General features: G+C 45.4%; 1 protein-coding gene across 3 annotated transcripts in view; it reads left to right on the top strand.

Annotated features, from left to right (window-relative positions):
* The window catches only part of LOC115117557 (supervillin-like), a 156846-nt gene continuing 142161 nt past the window's right edge, over nt 1-14685 (top strand). For all 3 annotated transcript variants that reach the window (XM_065013711.1, XM_065013713.1, XM_065013710.1), the window contains exon 1: nt 1-329. In XM_065013711.1, coding sequence (XP_064869783.1) covers nt 245-329 — 85 coding nt within the window. In that variant the 5' untranslated portion in view covers nt 1-244. The remainder of the gene's footprint in view (nt 330-14685) is intronic.

Below are 14685 nucleotides of genomic sequence, written 5' to 3'. Positions count from 1 at the left end.
AAATAAACTTATTTTATTTAACCTTTGTTTAACTAGACAAGTCAATTACGAACAAATTCTTATGACAAATTAGTGTGACTAAACAAATTAACACTATAAGCATACATACGAACATGCTTGATAAATGGCATTCATCCGTCCCTCCATGTTAAAACTGTTGTAATCTCGTCCCCAGACTCAATTGCTACAGTATACAGGTTGTTGTGGAGAGACGGCGACGGTTGGTGGACCGCTGTCACGACAAATGCGCGGAGAGATTCAGCGCGTGAATTTGGCACTCAGTCGACGGTGCCAAGTAGAATCAGACCTCTGGCTAGGAGTACAATACGGTACGTTTAGATTTTAGCTACCTTTACGCTTTCTTTTCCTTAATCTTCTTTCGACACATCCCCGTGGTTTTTCTCTTGTCAAGAAGAATAGGAGACAGAATGGGCGGAAGCGGCACAAAGTTATCAAAAAAGTTCCATTGAGAGATACAGGTAAAACACAGGTAGGCTAAATCGTATTTTTTGCTTCATTTTTACCAATGTTTTTTAAAAGATTTAATTTACATTTTGAACTAACATTTCGTAGCTAGACTATGCTTTGCAATCACATCCCCAGTCGGCGCTTATATTCCATCAGTAATAATGATCATATTCTTAGACGCATGCAGACGTTACGGTAGACCTAACGAGGACAGGGTGCAAATTGCATGAAATGAAGTAGCACACACCAACCACGTGAATATTGTTGACCTTTTCACTCGTGCAGCCCATCTGAGATGTCTGTTTTCCTCAGACAGCACACAGCAGTAGTGGGAGCACAGAATGCTAGTTGGCACTGGGTCAACCAACTGACTGGAAGGCTGCAGATTCCTCAGACACACCCAGGGAATGATAGTGGTTGTCATGACACTGTCCTATGGCAATGGGATGTCCTGTGACGCATTCTGTTTGGACATCCTTCCATGAGGACTACAGTAGATTGTGTGTGTGTAAGAATAGTGTGCATTGAGAGATCTATGAACGATCAATGACCTTATAGTACATCTGTAGCCCACTAGTAACTGCACACTAGTAAGTAGTAGACTCATGCTGGGCACAGACAGTTCAACATCTAGTTTTGATTTACAGTTGGTTGAGTTGTCAACTAACCTGAATTCAACGTGAAATCAACAAAACATTTCACCCTGTCATTGGATTAAGGTTACAAGTCGGGTGGAAAAAATAAATAATAATGACTTTACTTTCATGACGTTTTGCAAATCCAATCAGTTTTCTACTTTGATTCAATGTCATCACATTAAAAAATGATTGTTGAAATGATGTGGAATCAACATTGACTCGTGATCACTCTCCCCGTAGCCGATGTGAGTAAGACCTTTAAACAGGTCAACATTCACAAGGCCGCAGGGCCAGACGAATTACCAGGACGTGTACTCCGAGCATTCGCTGACCATCTGGCAAGTGTCTTCGCTGAAATGTTCAACTCTCTCTGGTCGAGTCTGTAATACCTACATGTTTCAAGCAGACCACCATAGTGCCTGTGCCCAAGAATGCCAAGGTAACCTGGCTAAATGACTTCTGACCTGTAGCACTCACGTCTGTATCCATGAAATGCTTTGAAAGGCTGGTCATGGCTCACATCAACACAATCATCCCAGAAACCCTAGATCTACACCACTTTGCATAGCGCCTCAACAGATCCACAGATGATGTAATCTCTATTGTACTCCACACTGCCCTCTCCCACCTGGACATAAGGAACACCTACGTGAGAATGCTGTTCATTGACTACAGCTCAGTGTTCAACACCATAGTGCCCTATAAGCTCATCACTAAGTTAAGGACCCTGGGACTAAACACCTCCCTCTGCAACTGGATCCTGGACTTCCAGACAGGCTGCCCCCCAGGTGGTGAGGGTAGGCAACAACACATCTGCCACGCAGATCCTCAACACTGGGGCCCCTTGGGGGTGCGTGCTTAGTCCCCTCCTGTATTCTCTGTTCACCCATGACTGCGTGGCCAAGCACGACTCCCAACACCATCATTAAGTTTGCCGACGACACAACATTGGTAGGCCTGATCAATGGCCACATTGAGACATCCTATAGGGAGGAGGTCAGAGACCTGGCAGTGTGGTGCCAGGAGAACAACCTCTCCCTCAACGTGATCAAGACATGGGAGATGATTATGGACTACAGGAAAAGGAGGACCGAGCATACCCCCATTCTCATCGACAGGGCTGTAGTGGGGTAAGTTGAGAGATTCAAGTTCCTTGGCGTCCACATCACCAACAAACTATCATGGTCCAAACACACCAAGACAGTCATGAAGAGGGCACGACAGTGTTTTATTACCCCTCAGCAGAATTAACATATTTAGCATGGGGCCTCAGATCAGCCAAGTCTAGGTCCAAAAGACTTCTTAACAGATTCTGCTCCCAAGCCATAAGAATGCTGAACGGCTAATCGAATAGCCACCCTGACTCTGACTCTTTGCTTCACCCCTCACCCTTCCCTTTTTTTACATTGCTGCTACTTGCTGTTTATTATCTATACATAGTCACTTTACCCCTACTTACATGTACATATTACCTCAACTAACCTGTTTTATCTATACATAGTCACTTTACCTCTACCTACATGTACATATTACCTCAACTAACCTGTTTTATCTATACATAGTCACTTTACCCCTACTTACATGTACATATTACCTCAACTAACCTGTTTTATCTATACATAGTCACTTTACCCCTACTTACATGTACATATTACCTCAACTAACCTGTTTTATCTATACATAGTCACTTTACCCCTACTTACATGTACATATTACCTCAACTAACCTGTTTTATCTATACATAGTCACTTTACCCCTACTTACATGTACATATTACCTCAACTAACCTGTTTTATCTATACATAGTCACTTTACCTCTACCTACATGTACATATTACCTCAACTAACCTGTTTTATCTATACATAGTCACTTTACCCCTACTTACATGTACATATTACCTCAACTAACCTGTTTTATCTATACATAGTCACTTTACCTCTACCTACATGTACATATTACCTCAACTAACCTATACCCACCGCACATTGACTCTGTACCGGCACCTCCTGTATATAGCCTCCACATTGACTCTGTACCGGTACCTCCTGTATATAGCCTCCACATTGACACTGTACCGGTACCTCCTGTATATAGCCTCCACATTGACTCTGTACCGGTACCCCCTGTATATAGCCTCCACATTGACTCTGTACCGGTACCTCCTGTATATAGCCTCCACATTGACACTGTACCGGTACCTCCTGTATATAGCCTCCACATTGACTCTGTACCGGTACCCCCTGTATATAGCCTCCTCATTGACTCTGTACCGGTACCCCCTGTATATAGCCTCCACATTGACACTGTACCGGTACCCCCTGTATATAGCATCCACATTGACACTGTACCGGTACCTCCTGTATATAGCCTCCACATTGACACTGTACCGGTACCTCCTGTATATAGCCTCCACATTGACACTGTACCGGTACCTCCTGTATATAGCCTCCACATTGACACTGCACCGGTACCTCCTGTATATAGCCTCCACATTGACACTGTACCGGTACCTCCTGTATATAGCCTCCACATTGACACTGTACCGGCACCTCCTGTATATAGCCTCCACATTGACACTGTACCGGTACCTCCTGTTTATAGCCTCCACATTGACACTGTACCGGTACCTCCTGTATATAGCCTCCACATTGACACTGTACCGGTACCTCCTGTATATAGCCTCCACATTGACACTGTACCGGTACCTCCTGTATATAGTCTCCACATTGACTCTGTACCGGTACCCCCTGTATATAGCCTCCACATTGAATCAGTACCGGCACCTCCTGTATATAGCCTCCACATTGATTCAGTACCGGCACCTCCTGTATATAGCCTCCACATTGACTCTGTACCGGCACCCCCTGTATATAGCCTCCACATTGATTCAGTACCGGCACCTCCTGTATATAGCCTCCACATTGACACTGTACCGGTACCTCCTGTATATAGCCTCCACATTGACACTGTACCGGCACCTCCTGTATATAGCCTCCACATTGACACTGTACCGGCACCTCCTGTATATAGCCTCCACATTGACACTGTACCGGTACCTCCTGTATATAGCCTCCACATTGACACTGCACCGGTACCTCCTGTATATAGCCTCCACATTGACACTGTACCGGTACCTCCTGTATATAGCCTCCACATTGACACTGTACCGGCACCTCCTGTATATAGCCTCCACATTGACACTGTACCGGTACCTCCTGTATATAGCCTCCACATTGACACTGTACCGGTACCTCCTGTATATAGCCTCCACATTGACACTGTACCGGTACCTCCTGTATATAGTCTCCACATTGACTCTGTACCGGTACCCCCTGTATATAGCCTCCACATTGATTCAGTACCGGCACCTCCTGTATTTAGCCTCCACATTGATTCAGTACCGGCACCTCCTGTATATAGCCTCCACATTGACTCTGTACTGGTACCCCCTGTATATAGCCTCCACATTGACACTGTACCGGCACCTCCTGTATATAGCCTCCACATTGACACTGTACCGGCACCTCCTGTATATAGCCTCCACATTGACTCTGTACCGGCACCTCCTGTATATAGCCTCCACATTGATTCAGTACTGGCACCTCCTGTATATAGCCTCCACATTGATTCAGTACTGGCACCTCCTGTATATAGCCTCCACATTGATTCAGTACTGGCACCTCCTGTATATAGCCTCCACATTGATTCAGTACTGGCACCTCCTGTATATATATCCTCGTTACTGTTATTTTATAGTTCCCCTCATTTTTTTTACTTTAGTTTATTTGGTAAATATTTTCTTAAGAACAATAAGAGTTAAGGGCTTGTAAGTAAGCTTTTCACCTGTTGTATTCATGTGACCAATAACATTTGATTTTTGATTTGACTCGACCAGTTTTTAGCCCAATGGGCTTAATCACAGTATCTGTTTTTTTGTGCTTTGAATAAACCTGAAAACAGTTACTGCGCCGTTCAGAGACTATATCCATAACCGATGTAGAAGGTAAACTATGATTCAGACTTACAAAGTCAGGTCACGTAATATGTGGGGTTCGTTTTGAAGGCACGGCATAGGACGCGGTATAATAAGGCGTTCTTTGAGGCTTAACTAAATCAGCTTGCATGGACTCCTTGATAATGCTGAAAATCCCCCCTGAGAACTGGCAGACATGTTGTGTAACTCTGTCTCAGCAGCAACTTAGTGACCAGGATTTATAGGAGGTAAACTACACATTCAATAATCTATGTGTCCCAAATAGGCACCCTATTCCATATATAGTGTACTAAGGGCCCATGACTCTGGCCAAAAGTAGTACACAATAGAGAATAAGTTATCACTTGGGACACAGACACTGTATCTGAATGAACGGTAGATGGGTTGCAGATGTTTTGTAGCTTCATCTAGCTGTTGACAGTCCAATACACAGCTGCCTCATTCTGCATTCGGTCAGTCTGTAAACAGTACGTGTATTTGTTACGCCCCTGAAAACAGGGGAGAAATAATCACCAGAGTGATACGGTGTTGTATTCTCAATTCAACTTTTAGTTCAAATGAGAAAAGACCACGATTTTCCCCAGGAATATGGGTGGAGACCAGAGCAATCGATCTCCGGCTCATAGATTAAGAGCATTTCGTAGATCACAGATTAACACTTTTAGGCACCACAAAATAAAGTAATCAATATAACGTTTACACATTACTCTCACAATTCGTACCCTTTGACAGATTTGAACTTTAACACAATTATATGAATGTTATCAATCTCTATCAACTAATACTGAATGCATCTTTTTAACCTTAGATGTTTTAAGATCCTCACATACTATGAACTTACTAATACTTTTTAATGTATAACAGACTATGAATATTTCCTTTAACCTGTCACATATTATTGTACAGCAATACACCTGTTAATCCAATCTTGATGCTGAGGAATTTCAGAATCTTGTCAGTCCTGTCAGTTGCCTCTTTCCTAGTCTCTTCTCCCAGTCTCTGCCTTTACCCCAACCCCACAGAGAGAGGCTTGGAATGAGCCACACCCCAGACTCTGAACCCATTCCATATGTGATCCACTGACTCCCTGGAACAGTGATCCACTTGACTCCCTGGAACAGCGATCCACTTGACTCCCTGGAACAGCGATCCACTTGACTCCCTGGAACAGCGATCCACTTGACTCCCTGGAACAGCGATCCACTTGACTCCCTGGAACAGCGATCCACTTGACTCCCTGGAACAGCGATCCACTTGACTCCCTGGAACAGCGATCCACTTGACTCCCTGGAACAGCGATCCACTTGACTCCCTGGAACAGCGATCCACTTGACTCCCTGGAACAGCGATCCACTTGACTCCCTGGAACAGCGATCCACTTGACTCCCTGGAACAGCGATCCACTTGACTCCCTGGAACAGCGATCCACTTGACTCCCTGGAACAGCGATCCACTTGACTCCCTGGAACAGCGATCCACTGTCCCTCTTGAATCGGTCTCGAAACAAAAACACTAACTTGTCATTTCCGCAGAGATCAGCTTGTATACCACTACATTTGTATCTTATTGTATGAATTCTCTGTAGAAACATTGCTTTGATTGCAGCCTGCTGTTCGCCATCTACAATTTCAGAAATATTAGAGTCAAATAATTAGGGAGGATTATATGGTCTTGAATTGAACTCGTGTTGCTGTGGGCATGCAATAGCTGTCTTAGTCCACTAGATGGCGACTAACGTTTTTTCTAAAACACATTGGAGAGACTGCAGGGTTTATACACAGAGTAATTTATTCATCATACTGCTTGGGTGACAGAGGAACTGAGAACCGTGACCTGTTGTGTTCTGCTGTGAACCTGACCCTCCTCCCTTTCACCTATCAGCTGACTGAACTATGGAAGGACGAAGTTATCATGCCATGTCATCGATCCGCCTGACTCCTCATGGATCTCTTCCAAATACTTGGGAGAGGAGACTGTGGGAACATCCCAAATGGAGCCCTATTCCCTATATAGTGTCTTAAGTGGCACCCTATTCCCTATGGGCCCTGGTCAAAAGTAGTGCACTATATAGGCCTGGAATAAGTTGCCTTTTGGAATTGGGATGCAAACTCTGTTTTACAGTCTGTTCCTTCCCTCAGCGAACAAGGGGCCTGTCTCAACAAGGGCTGTCTGCCTTCTAGCTCTAACAAGGGGCCTGTCTCAACAAGGGCTGTCTGCCTTCTAGCTCTAACAAGGGCCCTGTCTCAACAAGGGCTGTCTGCCTTCTAGCTCTGTCTCAACAAGGGCCCTGTCTCAACAAGGGCTGTCTGCCAAGGTAACCTGTCTAAAATGGCTGGGTTGTGGCAGGGACCTCATGATATGATCAGTATTACAATATATATGATAATCATTGCGATTCTTCACGCACCACGATTCTATATGTCTTGAGATGTGATTCCCCTATAGGGTGGAACTACGGGTTGTTGTAATGCATTACATTTGAACTACTATGGTATAAGGTACTTTTCTTAATAACCTGTTGGGGATGGCCTGCTCACTGGAGCCGATTCTTCTTGTTGTGAGCTGATAGTGAAACCCGGTGTGGTCGTCTGCTGCAATAGCCCATCCGTGACAAAGATCCACGAGTTGTGTGTTCCGAGATGCTGTTCTGCACACTACTGTTGTACTGCACCGTTATTTGTCTGTTTGTGGCCCACCTTAGCGTGCACGATTCTTGCCGTTCTCTTTCAAACTCTCTCATCAACGAGCTGTTTTCACCCAGAGGAGTGTTGCTGACTGGATATATATATATATATATATATATTTTTTTTTAAATTGGTCACACCATTCTCGTTAAACCCTAGACACTGTTATGTGTGAAAGGCCCAGGAGGGCGGTCGTTTCTGAGATACTGGATCCGGTGAGTCTGGTATCGATGATCATACCACGCTCAGAGTGGCTTAGGTCACTCGCTTTGTCCAGTCTAACGTTCAATCAAACAGTAACTGAATGTCTCGATGTCTGTCTGCCTGCTTTTTATAGCAAGCCACATGACTCAATGTCGTGAATGGGGTGATGTACCTAATAAACTGGCCACTGAGTGTTTACTGCTCATACCCATACGAACACAGTACATGTGATATGCAGACTATAGACATTGAAGCAAAAGTGTCAAACATTGTGTTTAAGCTTCTTCGATCTTGCCATTTCCGGAGAGAAAAACATTTGTGTTGGCCTGAGCTTTTGATAAATATTTACACTGGGGTATGACCACTCTCCCCACACACGTATGGGTAATGAAAAACCCCTTGCATAAACAACACCGGAGCTAGCTATCCTGTGGGCTCGCACATCCTCACATATTCACTGCCCTCGTAAAATACCACGGGTCAGACTGTCAGGTTCATGGTTGAAGATACACAGAACAGACTATATCAGGACCAGAGTCATAGATTTAGAGTTGTCAGCTTTTAGAATGTTGAATATTGTTCTAATTCTAGATGTTTTTGAGGCATTATTCAAATCTTCCCTATGTAATGTTAATGAGGCACTAACATGGCTGCCGTATAATTGTTACATTTAATGTAAATGCATCAGAATGTACAAACCATGGTCCCAGTCATTAGAATTCAACAGGACCTCTACAAACCATGGTCCCAGTCATTAGAATTCAACAGGACCTCTACAAACCATGGTCCCAGTCATTAGAATTCAACAGGACCTCTACAAACCATGGTCCCAGTCATTAGAATTCAACAGGACCTCTACAAACCATGGTCCCAGTCATTAGAATTCAACAGGACCTCTACAAACCATGGTCCCAGTCATTAGAATTCAACAGGACCTCTACAAACCATGGTCCCAGTCATTAGAATTCAACAGGACCTCTACAAACCATGGTCCCAGTCATTAGAATTCAACAGGACCTCTACAAACCATGGTCCCAGTCATTAGAATTCAACAGGACCTCTGTACAAACCATGGTCCCAGTCATTAGAATTCAACAGGACCTCTGTACAAACCATGGTCCCAGTCATTAGAATTCAACAGGACCTCTGTGCAAACCATGGTCCCAGTCATTAGAATTCAACAGGACCTCTGTGCAAACCATGGTCCCAGTCATTAGAATTCAACAGGACCTCTACAAACCATAGTCCCAGTCATTAGAATTCAACAGGACCTCTACAAACCATGGTCCCAGTCATTAGAATTCAACAGGACCTCTGTGCAAACCATGGTCCCAGTCATTAGAATTCAACAGGACCTCTGTACAAACCATGGTCCCAGTCATTAGAATTCAACAGGACCTCTGCAAACCATGGTCCCAGTCATTAGAATTCAACAGGACCTCTACAAACCATAGTCCCAATCATTAGAATTCAACAGGACCTCTACAAACCATGGTCCCAGTCATTAGAATTCAACAGGACCTCTGTGCAAACCATGGTCCCAGTCATTAGAATTCAACAGGACCTCTGTGCAAACCATGGTCCCAGTCATTAGAATTCAACAGGACCTCTGTACAAACCATGGTTCCAGTCATTAGAATTCAACAGGACCTCTGTGGTCCTCTTAACGACATGCCTCTGATCTTGACCAGTCTGAAGCTTCTAGTTTAGTGCAGTTGTGTCCTGTAAAGGAATGCGCTGTTTGTGGCCAAACCTTGGTGATGCCAAATCATCATCATTGGCAGTATAGTGTGTCTAGAACGTGGTATTAATTGTGCCTTTCTGTTAGTCAGCAGCTCCTGCTTTTTATTGTTCTGTGGAGAAACACTCCATATGTCTGCTGCACCGTAGAGAAACACTCCATATGTCTGCTGCACCGTAGAGAAACACTCCATATGTCTGCTGCACCGTAGAGAAACACTCCATATGTCTGCTGCACCGTAGAGAAACACTCCATATGTCTGCTGCACCGTAGAGAAACACTCCATATGTCTGCTGCACTGTGGAGAAACACTCCATATGTCTGCTGCACTGTGGAGAAACACTCCATATGTCTGCTGCACCGTAGAGAAACACTCCATATGTCTGCTGCACTGTAGAGAAACACTCCATATGTCTGCTGCACTGTAGAGAAACACTCCATATGTCTGCTGCACCGTAGAGAAACACTCCATATGTCTGCTGCACCGTAGAGAAACACTCCATATGTCTGCTGCACCGTAGAGAAACACTCCATATGTCTGCTGCACTGTGGAGAAACACTCCATATGTCTGCTGCACTGTAGAGAAACACTCCATATGTCTGCTGCACCGTAGAGAAACACTCCATATGTCTGCTGCACTGTAGAGAAACACTCCATATGTCTGCTGCACCGTAGAGAAACACTCCATATGTCTGCTGCACCGTAGAGAAACACTCCATATGTCTGCTGCACCGTGGAGAAACACTCCATATGTCTGCTGCACTGTGGAGAAACACTCCATATGTCTGCTGCACCGTAGAGAAACACTCCATATGTCTGCTGCACCGTAGAGAAACACTCCATATGTCTGCTGCACCGTAGAGAAACACTCCATATGTCTGCTGCACCGTAGAGAAACACTCCATATGTCTGCTGCACCGTAGAGAAACACTCCATATGTCTGCTGCACCGTAGAGAAACACTCCATGTGTCTGCTGCACTGTGGAGAAACACTCCATATGTCTGCTGCACTCATTTGTGTTATACTGTACACTGAGTGTACAAAACATTAGGAACACATGCTCTCTCCATGACAGACTGACCAGGTGAATCCAGGTAAAAGATATGATCCTTTATTTATGTAACTAGTTAAATCCAGTTCAATCAGTGTAGATGAAGGGAGGAGACTGGTTAAAGAAGGTTTCTTAAGCCTTGAGACATGGATGGTGTCTGTGTGGAATTCAGAGGGTGAATGGCAACATGTAAGTGCCTTTGAACGGGGTCTGGTAGTAGGTGCCAGGTGCACCGGTTTGTATCAAGAACTGCAACGCTGCTGAGTTTCACACTCAACAGTTTCCCATGTGTATCAAACATGGTCCACCACCCAAAGGACATCCAGCCAACTTGACACAACTGTGGGAAGCATTGGAGTCAACATGGACCAGCATCCCTGTGGAACGCTTTCGACACCTTGTAGAGTCCATAACCCTGACGAATTGAGGCTGTTCTGAGGGTAAAACAGTAGGGGGAGGGGGTGTGACTCGATAGTAGGAATGTGTTCCTAATGTTTGGTCTACTCAGTGTAGATATATGGTGGTGAGTTGGCATTCGATGCCCCCTGCTCTTCCCAGTGTGGTGGAAGTGGGGCCCTGTGGTGTGGACTGCTGGAGCTGCAGTGGTTGCCTGGATTGTTGTTCTAACAGCTGATTTGATCCCTCTGAGCTAGACTTCTCCCTGGTTATTTCTGGCAGATTCCCTGCTATCAAAGCTCCTCTCTTCAGCCCGTACATGGTTGCTCCTGTATGAGGTTACCACCACGCTGCTTTTGGCACACAGTCCTCCTCAGCACACTCCGAGACTGTCAGGTGCCTAATGTTAGTTAGAATGGACTTTTTGAAAATCCGTCAGGCAGGGACAGGTGACTGGATCCTTGGACGATCATGGAGTAGAATCTGAGGAACAGAACTTTTGGAGTAGTCTGAAGAATAGAACCACCTGCTTCTTTTTAGCATCCCAATTTATTTTCTCTCTCTCCCCGGTTCCCCTCTCTCTCCCTGTTCCCCCTCTCCTTACCTCTCTCTCCCTGTTTCCCCCTCTCCTTACCTCTCTCTCCCTGGTTCCCCCCTCTCCTTACCTCTCTCTCCCTGGTTCACCCCCCCCCTCTCCTTACCTCTCTCTCCCTGGTTCACCCCCCTCTCTCCTTACCTCTCTCTCCCTGGTTCACCCCCCCTCTCCTTACCTCTCTCTCCCTGGTTCACCCCCCCTCTCCTTACCTCTCTCTCCCTGGTTCACCCCCCCTCTCCTTACCTCTCTCTCCCTGGTTCCCCCCCCCTCTCCTTACCTCTCTCTCCCTGGTTTCCCCCCTTTCCTTACCTCTCTCTCCCTGGTTCCCCCCCTCTCCTTACCTCTCTCTCCCTGGTTGCTGTCTCTCATTCCTGGACTGATTTCATTTGGCACAGCTCTCTCCCTATTGCTCTCTCCAGAGTCGTCTGTAAGGCACTGTTGTATAATTGTTGGCTGCTGAAACGATCTTCTCCATCGTGGATGAGGCTTGATCCTGGTGCTGCTTTGGAAAGGTGTGGACCCTAACCCTGTCCCATCTGCACCTCCTGTACCTACAGCCTGCTCACTACTGACCAGACTTCTCTCCCCTGCTGGACAAACAAGAGTATTTTCCTTCCTTGGCTGCAAAACCCTGAACTGTTATTTTTCACAATTGTGGTGTTGCTGTCATGATGTCATGCTGAGAAATTGAATGTAGTTGGAACCAAGGAAAAGTAAGTGCGTGTTACCTTCGTCAGGGCTGGATTACCGAACAGGCAGGTAGGGCACATGTGCTGGGGGGGGGGGGGGGGGGCAAATGGCATATTAACACGCCATAAGGAATGGCAAAATGTGTATAATAGCAGGACATTTTCTTTAAAACTGCATAATTTTCCAGGGCCCCTTGGAGTTAGGTGCCCCGGGGCCCGAAATCTGTTAGTCCGGCCCTGATCTTCATTCTTCCTTTTTGTTTACTGAAGACTTGCTAGTCTAGTACTTGGTCTTAATAATTCATCTGTCAATGTTGAGGTGATATATATGTGTATGTGTATATGTATATACGTGTGTATATATGTGTGTATATATATGTGTGTGTGTATATATGTATGTATGTGTATATATATACATATGTGTGTGTGTGTGTATGTATATATATATATATATATATATATATATATATATATATATATATAGATTGCATCATTCATAGGATGTACAGTATGCACACCTCTTCATTGAATGTGACCCAAAATGCAAATCCCGGACCGTGATGTTGATATAAGCAGAATTGAAGTGCTCCATCATTTAGTCTCTGTAACATCGCTGAAGTATGCAGGGTCTTGAATTAGAGACAACATTGGCATCTGCTCCAGTAGACTAATGATAATTGATTGAATTATCTTACGTGACATCAGTGGTTTAGCCTAGTTACACAGGAGTGGGGAATCCTAAATATAACTAACAAATGTAAAGTTGTCAGCTTATATCTCTCTACTGACAACAGGCCTACGGGCTTGGCTCTACAAGCTCTTAGAATTAGTGGTGACTCGAGGAACCAAAACGGTCATTCTACTAAGCTCAGATTCTACTATGCTGGCATGGGGCTAAGAATGAGGCATCAACTGTCTACTGCAGCCCATAGATCACACTGCTCTAAAGACCAGACTGTCTGAAAGGAGTCGTATATTGACTCTGTTTTGTGTGTGTGTGTGCTCCCTCATAGAAAACCCTACTGTATGTTTTAATATCAGATGAGTTGAATAAGGCTGCTATGGAGCTGATTCTGCAGGAATGGGTTTGGACAGTGTGTTGTTCTGATGTGTGTGTGTGTGTGTGTTCCAATGCTGTCCAGCAGGTCCAGCCTTCATTTCCCCAAGTCTTTGTTGTTATGGCACCCTATTCCCTATGTAGTGCACAGCTTTTAACCAGGGCCCCAGTGTAGGGGAATAGTGTGCCGTTTGGGACGTAGACAGTGAGTACGAGGACCTGCCGGAAGGATCTGGGGCTGCTTGGTGCTGTTTAGAGTCCTGCACTGTCATCTCCATCTCAATAAAGAGGTTTACTGCTGCCTGAATGCTTAACCTTGTCTTCACCCTGTCTCCCTCTGTAGGACACACACACACACACACACACACACACGGTTGTCTTTGACTGGCCCGGTAAGAGGACATGTAAACAACTTTTGGTTGTAGGGAGAAATCTACTGCTTATAGATTTTTGGCAAGCAGTCACAGAATGCATGCTTAAGGACAAAAGAGAGATTATTGGCAAGCAGTCACAGAATGCATGCTTAAGGACAAAAGAGAGATTATTGGCAAGCAGTCACAGAATGCATGCTTAAGGACAAAAGAGAGATTATTGGCAAGCAGTCACAGAATGCATGCTTAAGGACAAAAGAGAGATTATTGGGATGATCACTGAACATGTTTCAGGCTTTGACCTTGTGGATTACTGTGGTCAGGTACTAAACCTGGGCTGTGGTCAGGTACTAAACCTGGGCTGTGGTCGGGTACTAAACCTGGGCTGTGGCCGGGTACTAAACCTGGGCTGTGGCCGGGTACTAAACCTGGGCTGTGGTCGGGTACTAAACCTGGGCTGTGGTCGGGTACTAAACCTGGGCTGTGGTCGGGTACTAAACCTGGGCTGTGGTCGGGCACTAAACCTGGGCTGTGGTCGGTCGGGTACTAAACCTGGGCTGTGGTCGGCTACTAAACCTGGGCTGTGGTCAGGTACTAAACCTGGGCTGTGGTCGGGCACTAAACCTGGGCTGTGGTCGGGTACTAAACCTGGGCTTTGGTCGGGCACTAAACCTAGGCTGTGGTCGGCTACTAAACCTGGGCTGTGGTCGGGCACTAAACCTGGGCTGTGGTCGGGCACTAAACCTGGGCTGTGGTCGGGCACTAAACCTGGGCTGTGGTCGGTCGGGCACTAA

The sequence above is a fragment of the Oncorhynchus nerka genome, linkage group LG9b (assembly GCF_034236695.1).
Source record: "Oncorhynchus nerka isolate Pitt River linkage group LG9b, Oner_Uvic_2.0, whole genome shotgun sequence".
Classification (NCBI taxonomy): domain Eukaryota; kingdom Metazoa; phylum Chordata; class Actinopteri; order Salmoniformes; family Salmonidae; genus Oncorhynchus; species Oncorhynchus nerka.
Note: the sequence above shows the minus strand (reverse complement) of the source record. Positions and strands in the feature narration are given on the sequence as shown.